This window comes from Poecilia reticulata, chromosome 2, assembly GCF_904066995.2.
Source record: "Poecilia reticulata chromosome 2, P_reticulata-male-v2, whole genome shotgun sequence".
NCBI lineage: Eukaryota > Metazoa > Chordata > Actinopteri > Cyprinodontiformes > Poeciliidae > Poecilia > Poecilia reticulata.
Window position 1 is genome coordinate 35,182,192 of NC_088831.1, and position 13,371 is coordinate 35,195,562.

Sequence of the window (13,371 nt, forward strand, 5' to 3'; positions counted from 1 at the left end):
ACATCCATCCAAAAAGGGTTGCTGTGTTTGTGTTTCTACAAGTCATACTTTTTACTATTTAAAACAGGGAAACTTACCAATTAATAAATTTATAAAATAAAATTTCTCTATAATTTAAAACCAGGAGGATTTTTGTATTTTTTATGCTTTAAGTTCCACTAGAAAAAAAAAACAAAAGCTAGATCACACACTTTATCCCACCTTTCACCTGATGAGACGGGAACAAACCCTCCCATGTACAAGCGAGTACAGACAATGGATGGATACCTGGCGAGAACGCATTTTAACAAACCTTTTCATCAGCAATATTAAACAACTCTTCAAAGTCACATTATGTGAATAATTTTATTCATAAGGACAGTACACACAACAATCAAAACAATTTAATCTGTTTGCCTACAAATCATGATATTTAGCAAAGCTCTAATTAAACGGGGTTAACTTGACTGATTAATTAGTTACAATTAAAGCTGCACATTATATGAAAAAAAAAAATCATCCAACCCAACAACCATGCAAATTAAGCTAATGTTTCATTAACCCTAAAGTGAAGCAGGAAGCTTCTTTGTCCAATTTTTTTTCAAAAAAGTAAAAAAAAAAAAAAATGCTGTTTGGATTCCCATTTTGTAATCGAAAAGGTCTCAACAGGAACTAGTAAAGAGCTAAAGGATGGTAGCAAGAGTGTATAATTTACACATCAGTGCTTTGGATGACATGTTTCAAAAATATTATTTATAAAAAATCTATAATACAGATCTTTTTACACAAAACACATTTTTTTTCTAGCTTATACAAGGACACTTATGGCCAGAAGACAGACATAGGTAGACAAAAGGGAAAGAAACCTTAACTTTAGCATTGATGATATAGAGGAAATGAATGGCATGTACTGAAATTTTCCAAAAGTTGAACAGGATTGAATTTGCTGAACCCATCTGCAATGTGCTCTTGAAGATTGCTTACAATTAAACCGGTAACTTGTGAAGAACTAGAAACTGCCTTAAGCTTTCAGTCATAATCCAGCCTAAAACTGCTTTAACTGCTCAGGTTAAATATCTGACGTTGACCACAACTTTTAGGAAGAGTCTCTAACAACTACAAACCGCTCAGTAGTGCGTCCATCTCATTGCAGTATCCATGAAATGCTTGAAAACTAACAATGCCTTCCACTGACAAAAAGTGTCTCTTGCATCTTTTCTCCATTTTAATAAACAGTACTTTGAAGAACATAAAATGTACACAACATATTTACAGCAGTATACTTTCTATACATTCTTGGGGAAATCAACTGAAATGAAAAAAAAACAAACAAACAAACAAAAGAATTGAATGACTAACGTGGCGCCATCTATCCCTGATTGTCGGTGAAAATGTAACAAGAGGGAGTTTTAAAACCATCCCAAAGTGGATGGAGCATGTAGAGCTGATCAAGAAAACACATTTATGTACAATTAACAGCATGATTGAGTACATAAGGGATCGCGCTCATGATAAGTCACCCATTTGTAAATTGCATGTTTTCAATAAGACCTGAAAGATTGATTTCTAGCTAAACCTGTGGAACCAATAAAACCTACAAAAACAGTGAATAAAATGCAATTTCTTGTCAATAGTTTGAGACATTAAATTCAGTTTTCTTTCATAAACTTAAAAGCAACAAAACATAAAAGGCAAAATTAAATAAAGCTCCAAGTTAATCATAATTACAGTAAAAATAAACAAACTGATAGCTTATGTATTTACGAATAATGTGCAAGAGGAATTTGCAGCCTTACAGCATAGGCTGAGTGAAAAAAACAAAAAAATAAGTTTTGCAGAAATGAGTAAAAAGAAGTGCTAAAAAAAAAGAACAAAGGCACAGAAGAAAACATAACGCCAAGCAAATCATTTCTGCTTGTGCTGTATAACCTATAGTGAAAGAAAATTGCCAAATCCCAAAACCCCCATTTACTTCGACACAACGCTAAACAATATCTATAATCTTTTAAGTGACACATAGAGAATAATATAGTTGATCAAATAAACTAAATGTGGCAAATGTTTCCATTAGGTCTCATAAAAGGTAGCTGTTGACAGTGACTGTACATCCTACATTCCTTGTAGAAAGAATGTGCAAACAGACCGTACACCAAGCACAAACCTAAAGTGATTTAATACCAAATAAAATAAGAATTATCCTGCGACCATTTTTATGGGTGCAGCTCTGTGAAGCCCAAACCATTTTTTTTAAAAGTGAGACAAAAACTTTCTAATCAAGATTTGTTACACAGTCTGGAAAAATTCATGACTTAAAATCTTCTCAAATTTCACCAGAATTTTACATTTGGATGTCAAACCAACCAAATTGGACATAATTTTAAACGGGAAATGAAATAGGTCACAAGCATACAATCAGTCCTGTACCATTAGTTACACACATCCATGCAAGGTGAGAATAAAGTGACTTAAACATAAAGAATGATTGTGCTGTCGTGATTAATTCAAGAGCTAGAATAAAGATTTTTTTTTTTTGACAAACACCAAGGGGAGGTAGGTAAGGAAGAAAACAAGAGGCATACATTTATTACAGCTATACAGCAATCAGCCATAATATTATGTACCCCAAGAGCTTACACGGGTAAAAGCATATATATCTAGTTACAGTAAAACACAGGCGCATCTCAGTAAAGTAGGAGATAATTTAGAAGTTAATTTATTTAAGTAATTCAGTTCATCTGAAAGTTGAGTGGAAGAAAAAGAGATTAGTAGAAAAATGTTCACAGGCAACAGGGATAAGTGCAGTCGAAAGAAGATCGTAAGGCAAGGCCACTGGTGCCGCCATATTGAAACAGTAATTCAGGCAAAATTATTAAGGATTCATGATAAATCAGCAGAAACATCAGTATCAGTTAATATTATCCATTCTTGCCACAACGGCATCAGTCCAATAAATAAAAATGGGCCAAATTTAATAACCCATATTTATTTCCATATTGTTTCTGAATGAAGTTCATATAGTAGGTCATACAGTAGTGGAGTCATTTTTTTTCCCAAGGCGTTGAACGTTTAGCAAAATATATATATAAATAAAAGATTGGCTATTGGTCATAACAGCAATGTAAATATTGGATATCAGCTGAAGTTTTCATTTCGGTGTATCCCTAAAAATTATAATGGATGGATCAGTGTATAACTGGAGACCGTGGCTCTGTGGGAAGAGTAGTTGTCCTGTGATCGGAAGGTTGTAGGTTCGATTCCAGCTTCCTCCTGCCACATGTCGATGTGCCCTTGGGCAAGGCACTTAACCCCAAATTGTCTAACGATCTGGGTATTGGTGTATAAATGTGTGTGCATTTGTGAGTGCGAATGGAGGTGACTTTACACTAGAGTCACCTCTAGTGTAAAGTGGTAAAATGATTGGAAAAAGCGCTATACAAGTTCAGTCCATTTACCACAACTGGGGACAAAAGCAGAACCAATAATGTATGGGGTGTATATACCGTACTTCTAAAAAAGCTGATATTTCTTAAATCCTTTTCTTTTAGATTAGCTTTATGTAAAACTAATTTTTTGGGGGGAAAAAAAACTGAATTTGGGATTTTCATGAACTGTAAGCCATACCTACACAGAAACGCCAAAACTTCTCCAGTCACAAATGATTTACTTTTGAGTTTCAGTTTTTGAACTGAATTACAGAAGTCAATTAACTTTTCAGCTATAATTTTAACAATATTGAGATGCACCAGTGTGTTGCTAAATATCCCTCCACCAGAAGAAGACAAATGATCTGAGGTATGCAGGGCAGGGTCCACAAAAAACACCCATCAATCAATGGAGCATCAAGGATCTATCGTCTGGAAGTCATAATTTAATGGCTGATTGGTGTGTAAAAAGTGGAAATATTGCATTAAGCAGCAAGAGTGAGTTGATTATTTTTCGAGCAAGGCAAACCGACACTCCCATTAAACATAAACTCTCTGGCGGCAAAGATATGAGAATAATTACACTTTGGTCACTTAACCTCCTAGTGTACATTCCAGAACAAGAACTGCTTTGAATCCAATAGAGAAATGCTTTTTATACCGTAGTATGATTTCATGAGTTATTATTATTAGTATCTTATGAGAGGTTTGAGTACAAACAAAACATGACTATTTTTCAAACCGCTTTAAGAAAACATGATTGTGTTGTGAATAGTTTTGGCAAAACAAGACAGATGAAATAAAGTGCTGCTAAAATTAACAAATAAATTCTTTCCCTGTTTTTTCCTTCAGCCAAAAGATTCGCTGGTTGAAACATCAGGGGATGAGTTCAATTGAACCCTGGTCTCAGTGACTCGAACTAAAGGGAACTCGGAGAAGTCCGCGCCGTGTCCTCTGACGCTTACTTGTCCGTTGGTGACCGTGAACTGCGAGGACGATGCGGCTCTCGTCGCCTGGAAATGAGACTTGAAGTTCTGATCAAAGGAGTTGATCTGGAACGTCTGCAGTATCCCCTGCGTAGAGTCAGACTTCTTCGAGGGCGAGACCTGATCCAGGAAGTCCTCATCAGCTGGAGACACCGCCGAGGGCGGAGTCGTCTCGTCACCTGAAAATGAAAACGAGTGCTGGGAGTCTCCGACCAATAATGCAAAGTGAGGCTTTTCCAAAGTGGACCTCAACGGAGAGCTCATCCCTGATTTGAACCTGCTGGGTGAGGAGAACTGTTTCTCGTTAGAGAACAAAGGTTGTCCGGCTAATGTGGGGTTTTCAGAGACCAAGCTGAGGCTCTGACTCGTTAAGTAGCTGTCATTCTGACTGGTCCTCTCCAGAGCCTGTTGGAGAAATTTGGAGTATTCCTGCAGGAGGGTGACCTTCTCTGTAGGTGGCTGAGCCTGGGCGCCAGAGGATCCGATGCTCTCCACGGGGCTACTGTCCGAAACATCGGAGGAGTTTATAGATATGCTCGAAGTCACTTCTGTATCAGCGACACTGAAGGAAATGTCTGATTGCCCATTAGCTTTGGTAGAGTAGTGCTCCAGCAGCGTTTGAAGAACCTCATCAGGGAAAACGTTTTTCTCATGAGCTGCCTTTATCTCTGCGTTGATGGGCTGGGGCTCCAGGATGGTGGCGGGGACAGTTTCATCGATGACGGTCGACACCACGGTTTGCGTAACAGACGGCTGAGAGGACATGGCGCTCGTGTTGAGCCCGTAGTCCCGGCTGTTGTTGGCCATTGCGGCGTGAAGGTAACGCTTCTTTTTGAGAAACTGCATGGCGTCGTCGTAGTTTGTGCTACTTGCCGCCGGTTTAGTCGTTCCTCCTTGAAGAGTTTCGACTGTTTCCAGGTCAGCGTTGCTCTCGACGTCTAAAAGGCCCTGCTTGTCCACAATTTCAAAGGTGTACTGCGCTACCTTATCGGCTTCCTCATAGGAGGACAGCGAGGAAGACAAGCAGGGAGGGGTTTGCTCGCTGGGCTGTTTAAGGCTCCTCTTGGGGACTTTCTTCAGGACTATTTTTGGAGGGGTTGTGTCCTCTGATGATACGTCGTCATCTTCATGTTGGCTCGCTGTTTCCTCAGGAAGTTCCACGGAGTAGTCAGGAATCACATACTCATGTTTGACCTTGGATGATACAGCAAATATACATGGAGTTTCGATTTTATCCCGACTCGGGCCTTCCTTCGCTTCCGTTTCTTCGACAGCAAAAGTGTGCCCTTCTGTCAGGACTGTGATGCAAGAGCCTGAGCTCTTTTCTGCACATTTTTGGCGCTTTTTCTTGGGTAGAGAGCACTCTTTGGAAAGGAAGGGAGACCCTGAAGAATCTGTATCATGCAAAGGTCCGATTTTACCAGCGGTCTTGTTTGTTTTCCTCTCTCTGTTTTCATGACACATTCGCCTGTGTTTTAAAACCCGGTCTGTTCTGGAGAAGTACTGTGGACAGAAAACAGTAAGAAATTTTTAGTGAGATTTCTTAAAAAAAAAAGAAAAAGTTAATGCTGTTGCAGTACAAACACTGTTTTTACAAATATACCAAACTGTACTTTTCTAAATGTTTAAAGACAACAAATTGATTTTTTAATTTTACCAGGTTATTCTACAATAAATACAGATTTCTAAAAATACCACTTATTTGTGATCCCTTTATTTAGTTTAGAAACAAAGAAAATAGGATAAAACCTTATGATGGAACCAGACTAAAGTTAAAAACCACAAGTGCAGTTAAAAATCCCTACCTAAGAGGGTCTGTGGGCTAAAAGATGATCAAAATGCCCTCAGTTGTCTTTAATGACTAAATAGTCATGTCAGAGTTCTGCCAGCAACTCAAAAACTGCAACAATCAATTAGTTGGGGGACAAAACTCAAGTTCTGATGTGGCAAATCAATGACCAATGACTTTATTTGCATATAAATCAATATTAAAAAACTGATTTGCATCTTTAATATCCATCTCATGCTTGAAAAATAATCAAGACTCCTATGAACCCAGGTAAGGAAATACTGAACTGCAGCTTTGGAAGTTCTCTATAGATAAATGTACAACTTCCCTCTGTTTAAAATGAATTAGTTTTCATTCACACAGCAGGACTGTACCTGGTGACAGTAGTCACACTGGTAGGGTTTCTCTCCACTGTGAGTTCTCTTATGTCTCTCCATGTGGTACTTCTGGATAAATCTCATCCCACATTCATCACAACGGAAAGGCTTCTCACCTGAAGAAAAACATAAAAAAGGTGACGACCGAGAGAAGATAGAATCCGTATCAATGTTTATTTTAACAATCTGTTGCTCACCAGTGTGGATCTTCTCGTGTCTCTGCAGTAGATACTTCTGAATGAAACGCATGTCGCACTGGCTGCACTGAAATGGCTTCTCACCTACACATTTAGGAACAAAAATTATATAAATAGTGACACCAGGAACGAAGTATGTTTGAACTTATATGTGAAACACTATCCACCCTATTCCTGAATTGATTTGGCATTTTAAAAATCACAGAGCAAAATGGTGGAGTTTGACTCTTTCAAACGGTTTTGCAGCATTTTATTCATTAGGAGCTGGACAGGAAGAAGCAGAGAGAGAGAAGGAAAAGACATGCAGATCTATCACTGAGCCATGTGGCGCCCCCATGAGTCGAACTATTTTGACGTTATAATTTTTGTGTTACAAGTTGAGAATGAGTTAACAGGATGTCACGCACTGCTAAATGATCGCTTATCATAAAAAGGAGGCAGCAATCTTACTTGTTATTTTTGAAACTTTAGCTCATGCCCGGTCTGCTGTCAGCACTGTGTTATTAAAAAGGTTTCAGTGCAAACAGTAAAGACTAGCCATAGGTTTGTGAATATCCACAAAAGAACATGGTGCGTGATGATTATTGTAAATAGATGAAAAGGAAAATAATAATAATAAAAAAACTATCTGAAAAGCTACCCGGTTACTTTAAAACCATCCCAAAACAAGACGCATTTCAGCTGCTGCTACACCAGAAGTTGAAAATATCTACCATCACTGTCAAGGTTGTGCTAGATAACAATGTGTAACTTTAAAGAAATATCAAGTAAAAGTCATTTGTACCCGTATGAATGAAGACATGTCTCTGCAAATGGTAATTGGTTCTGAATGCAGCGTTGCAGTGAACACAAACGTGACACTTGGGGTTGGGTACAGCCACAGATCCATCGTCATTCATGCCGAGGATCTATAATAGTGAAAAGATCAAAGAAGAGATGTTTTATTTTCATTCAAACGTTCCAACAATAAAAGCTAAAGAACCCGAAGCCATTTGTTGAGTGGAACTCATTTGTACCTTTGCCGGGGAGCGCTGCTTCCTCTTTTTCTTCTTGGGGTACGCTGTCATGTCCTTAATTGCCTTTTTGTCCTTCTTTATATGGTCTGCAGGGTCAGAGAGCTTCAGCTCCTGCTTGATGCTCAGCTGGAAAAGCGGGACCATACATAGTCAAGACATTTAATATGACACTTGACCTACTTTATTTGCTACCAGGCAGGCTGATAGTTTATACAGGTCTGGAAGGTGGAAACGGACAAAACAAAGAAAAGGACACCTCAACATGAGAAAGCCTCAGGCACTGCAGTCGAGAGGGCAACATGGAGTCACCGTCCACCAAGAGAAATTACATGGCAGCTGGCCTTGGAGGACATTTGCATATTTTGTGAGTGGCTGAAGACTTGTCACAAGTTGGTCAAAGGTTCATATCAGTTTATGAGCTTCTGCAGAATATTTTAATACTTTGTTTATCTTCAGTGCAGCGGAGAAGAGGGCGAGCTTTAAGAGGTCACACGTCTCCTCTTTGGCGTTATGAATGAAACGTTTTATTTTGTGCTATCTAATACAGGGTTTTGACCTCATGCTCCAAAAACAAACGTACGCATACCAAAGATATCAACATGGGAGATATCTGCTAAACTGCTAAACGCCAACTTCGCAGGAGGAACACTAGAGTTTGAAAATATACTGCTCAAAAAAATAAAGGGAACACTTAGACAACACAATATAACTCCAAGTAAATCAAACTTCTGTGAAATCAAACTGTCCACTTAGGAAGCAACACTGATTGACCCGACGAGGGTCCCCATTGTCAATCAGTGTTGCTTCCTAAGTGGACAGTTTGATTTCACAGAAGTTTGATTTACTTGGAGTTATATTGTGTTGTTTAAGTGTTCCCTTTATTTTTTTGAGCAGTGTATTATTCAGTCGTCACTGCGGGGGAGGAATCAAAGGGAAGGAGTCCAGATAGCAGACAAAAAGCATTACAAAATTGGCCTCAGATTATTTCATACAGAAATGAAAAGATAAGAAAAATAACTCCACATTTTGTGGAAATGGGTAATCAGAGGATTTTCATTGAACTGGCATCTTGTTGAACCACAGAGTGCAGAAGTGAGGAAAAAATATGACTCCCGTTGCAGATTTTCAGTATTAAACTATAACCACAACAATTCCTCCATATAACTTACCAAATTTCATTGAATGGTGCATCAGTGACAAATAATTATTGTTATTTTTCGCAAACACAGAATCTTGTGTTAAGGCTTCTAGTTTATGAAGCGCAACAAAGTAGAACATAGCGAGTTCTGTTCAATATTACAACCCAATGTTTTCAAGACGTAGTGATAACTTCACAGCAGTTACACTGTGAAACACAAATAGCATCCTTCTAAAAGCAAAAGAAATGGAAAGATTTAAAGACTTATAACGGCTAAAGTCTGACGGACGTGTCTTAAAGGATAAACTTTCTCGCAAATCGACTTGTCCGATTTAAAATCGGTTCTAGATGAGTAATCATGGGACGATGTAATGATTTAGTTTGTGTCATGTAACATAAAATGCACAGACAGTTTAAGTCTCTAAAAATGTTTTGATAAGAAATTCTGAACGCAGATTTCCACACTAACATTTCCATTTGGGTTTTCTGGTTTTACGAATCTAAAAGATGGATTTGAATAATGAGTCAAAGGGTTTACATTCTGAATTTGCAAACAAAAATACTATTTACTCTGTGTAAAATTTTGTTAACAGCATATATAAACCATCATGGACTTTGTGCTGTCAAAGAAAGGAAACTAAATTTAGGAAATATTCACCCAATAAGAAATATTAAACACTCTCCCCTCCATAAAAACTCGAACTCTTCTGGGATCAATTTCTGGTTCCGACAGACAGCAGGATCTACAAATACATGTTGACCCAAATAAACCAATAAAAAAAAAATTTACTCACTGGCATCTGAAGTGAAAACGGCAACTTATTAGTGAGTTTCAGGGGGAAATGCACTCCAACCTCGCCCCCTGCCTCCTCTTCTAGTCCTTCTGCACCGTTCTTAGTCAACTCCTCCTGCATCATCAGCTGTTCTGGAGGGACCAGGTCGTGAGTAACCAGCGAACTTCCAGTCAAGTCCTCATCATCGTCGTCGTCATCGTCATCCTCAGCCAAAAGAGGTTGGTTTGCCAGCGATCGCTCCCCGAGGGTCATCACCACCAGTCCTCCTCCCGCGCCCAGACACACTCTCCCGCCTCCATCTATTCCTCCGCCGCTGCACTTCAGCAGCATCCCATCCAACTTGTCCTCAGAGTTCATCTTACATCGAGTACTCCTGTAGTCAGTAAAATGAGCCGTTAGAACGAGATCAGGTCAAAATTCGAACGTAATGAATCCAAAATAAAAACACTTGCAGGCCACCACAGACAGAAAAGACACAGGTCACTAACACAGCTCAGATGTTAGTTTTCAATTCTTTCACAAAGTATAAACTGATCGCTTTGATGGTCATATTGTTATCATTATGTTACATTTAAATCTACAGTGGCATTTAAATAATGAAAATAAGAAATACAAACAGGTAGTTGCTCGGGTATGACGTCTGTTGCTTTATACTGGAATTATGTATTCCACGGAGTATTGTTCTGTATGTGGAATGCTGTAAATATTCCACGTACAGTAATAAAAAAAAGGCTCCAAAAATTGTCTCCACCTTGAATATGATCGCACAAAGTCAGATATCTTAATGTCAACAATGTCTGTTTCTAGGAAAGTGTCAACTTTTGTAACTAGGTCAGCCATTACTTCTCTAATCTTATCTTAAAAACAAACCCTACGGTGAAAGCAACTGGAAAACACAGAAAGTCAACTCCGAAAGATGAGAATTTATTAACTTAATATGCAGAAACAGATTTTTTTTTAGCTATTCTGATAGCAAACATGCTTAACTAGAATACATCTGTTCAATGACAGTAAATTGAAAGTCGATATAAATAGCATGAGATTCCTACATTATTACATCTTACTGAACTGGTGGAGCAGCTTAAAATTTCAACACAAGGTCTCATAAAAAACAAAACAAGAAGCGTTAGCAACGGCTTGAATTCAGCTCCGAAAGGCTTTAGCTAACGTAGCATTTGTGAATGTTTTTATCAGGGGTTTTGCAGGACTACAGCGAATGGACACAGGCACGGGAGAAAATTTCAGCCACGACAGTAAAAAACAACTGCAGTCAATGTAAACACACTCACTGTGTCACTCAGGTTAAATGGCCTGAGACCCCAGTTAGCCAACTAGCTCACCGCGCTCATCAAATCCGCTACATCGCGCTGGTGCGACAAGCTACAGAAACAACAGGAAGAGGGCGACCTCCTCTTCAAAATAGAAGCACTTTTTCAACTTCCTCCGAAGAGAGCTGTGGTTATTTCTTTTTTCTGCACTCTCTCCCTAACCCTAACCCCCCCAAAAGCTTCTAAAATTCTTTTTTTTTTGCAATGTAGATGTGAAATAAGCCTAATTTCCAGACCGTTCTATCATATGGCACCTTTCCATAAAACAAAAATCTAAAAATTATACATGGACAATATATTACAACTTAAAGACTCAGATTTCGTTACTTAAAAGTATGTGAAAATGTAAGACATTCATTTAGAAATATTTTTAAACCACTTGTAAATGCAAAAAACAAATAAAATAAAAAAAATTGCACATTGCATATTTTGCTGCATATTTCCAAATACATCCCTCGCCCCCAAAATTGGCATAGTTACATATTTAATGTGCCAATTTGTTTATAAAACGCTTAAAACATCAAAATAAAGATGTTTATTTGCGCATACATTCACATATAGAAATGTTAAAATCCGTTTAAAAGTCTTTTAATCTGAATAATGTAACAGGAAAAGACATTCTGCTTTGAAAGACTTGACATCTTTCTGGCCTGTTTGAAGCTAAGTAAATAGCCGCTAGCATTGCAAGCAGTTAGTGAATCTTACTGTAATTTCGTGTAATTATCCTAATACTAACTGCGCCCTCACATATCTGGTGTTTTATGCAACTCTTAGCCGACAATGTGCGACACATTAGTTAAATACTTCCCCTGCCCTAATCCGCAGAGATTGGGTTCTCCATAGCTCCCCTTCACTTGATACGATATTTCCTGCTACCAAAGCTAACATTTGCTAGCTCGCCACTACGACAGACAAACAGTAGGCTTATTAATAAATACCAAACGATCATATACGACATGCCAACCCTTAGTACTGTAATATTTATACTCACCTCTGTGCGTTAAAGCCGTTTAACTGTCATCACTGTTGGGCACAACTCCAAAGGACTGCACGGAATAATCTTTCACACCATCCCGTTTGATGAAGACATGGACAATGGCTATTTGTCGCCATCTAGTGGAGGATAGTGGTTCGTGCACTCATTATGCCGTGATCTACCGCGATGTTTTAATTATGTAGACGGGATCACTGGATCGTTATTTCAAGTTTCTATTGAAATAATAAGCATTATTTTCACCCATGTATGAAATATTAACTAAACAAAAGACAGAATATTTTTTACCAAAAAAAAAGTACCAGAGCAAAGTATGCCAACATGTTTGAAAGTGTTCTGTTTATGTAAGTAACTCATTCGTATGGAACTACAGTTTCTTTCTTTCTTTCTTTCTTTCTTTCTTTCTTTCTTTCTTTCTTTCTTTCTTTCTTTCTTTCTTTCTTTCTTTCTTTCTTTCTTTCTTTCTTTCTTTCTTTCTTTCTTTCTTTTGCTCAACTCGCAAATGTTTTCAAGCCTCAAACAGGTTACAGGCTTGCCTTATCTTTAGATCCACCCATCAATTGTGACAGTTTCACTTTCCCTAAAAAGAAAAAAAAAAAACATACTCCCCTGCCAGCATGCCCAGGTGGGCCCCATGTGGGGGAAAGGAGGGCTGATATATATGTCCCATATGGGTTTGTCCACGGGTTCCACATGGGTTTGCCCATGTAGGGCCACAGCCTACGTGGGGCTTACATGGGCCCTAAATGGACAAACCCATATGGGCCCACCACCATGTAGGGCCCATGTGGGCTCTGGCCCTACATGGGCAAACCCATGTGGGGCCACCGTGGAATCCGCAGACAAACCCATATGGGACCCATCTGGTCTGCCCTCCTTTTCCCCACATGGGGCCCACCTAGGCATGCTGGCAGCATGCTAGGGCACCTAGGGCCCACCTAGCTGCCCTAGGTGGGCCCTAGGTGGGCCCATGGTGGCAGAATCACGCTTCCACCGTGCTAATGTGGAAGCGTGGAGCTGGAGCATGATTAACAGTCTTAGCATTTTGAAACCCATTAGGTTTTGTATGTAAACTTAAATGGTTTATTTCTGGTCTCAGAGCAGCACCTTCTTCCACATGTTTACTGTGGATTGTTGGAAGCTGCAAATTAGGTTTCTTGTTAATTTCGTTCCAAAACTGTTTTTTATACACCCTTTTTTTATATACAGGCCAGATTGTGGAGTGCACATGATGCCGTTTGTTCTCTAATGTCTAACAAGTATGAATCTGACAAGATTATATTTTATAAAGGAGGTGAAATATATATATATATATATATATATATATATATAAATGGCACACGTTTTAAAG

General features: G+C 38.7%; 1 protein-coding gene across 2 annotated transcripts; it reads right to left on the bottom strand.

Moving 5' to 3' along the window:
* Nucleotides 1-326: 326 nt before the first annotated feature.
* Nucleotides 327-13,221, bottom strand: znf148 (zinc finger protein 148). Of its 2 annotated transcripts, none has more exons than XM_008403783.3 (7): nt 12,018-13,221; nt 9,699-10,071; nt 7,767-7,892; nt 7,535-7,658; nt 6,751-6,834; nt 6,551-6,669; nt 327-5,890 (listed from the first exon to the last, which is right to left on the bottom strand). In XM_008403783.3, the coding sequence occupies exons 2-7, from the start codon at nt 10,053-10,055 to the stop codon at nt 4,250-4,252; spliced, it is 2,451 nt and encodes an 816-aa protein (XP_008402005.2). In that variant the 5' UTR covers nt 10,056-10,071; nt 12,018-13,221; the 3' UTR covers nt 327-4,249. The 2 variants fall into 2 exon arrangements, with proteins under 2 accessions (XP_008402005.2, XP_008402009.2); XM_008403787.3 differs by lacking the exon at nt 12,018-13,221 and adding an exon at nt 10,988-11,200.
* Nucleotides 13,222-13,371: the final 150 nt, after the last annotated feature.

What these genes read in the sequence shown, in the direction of transcription:
- znf148 (XM_008403783.3), bottom strand. Translation starts at nt 10,055, where the DNA reads ATGAACTCTGAGGACAAGTTGGATGGGATGCTGCTGAAGTGCAGCGGC. An exon ending in ACATGTCTTCATTCATACGG is followed by an intron (nt 6,835 to 7,534) that starts GTACAAATGACT and finishes CTAAATGTGTAG; the next exon opens with GTGAGAAGCCATTTCAGTGC. An exon ending in AGTGTGACTACTGTCACCAG is followed by an intron (nt 5,891 to 6,550) that starts GTACAGTCCTGC and finishes TTCTGTCCACAG; the next exon opens with TACTTCTCCAGAACAGACCG.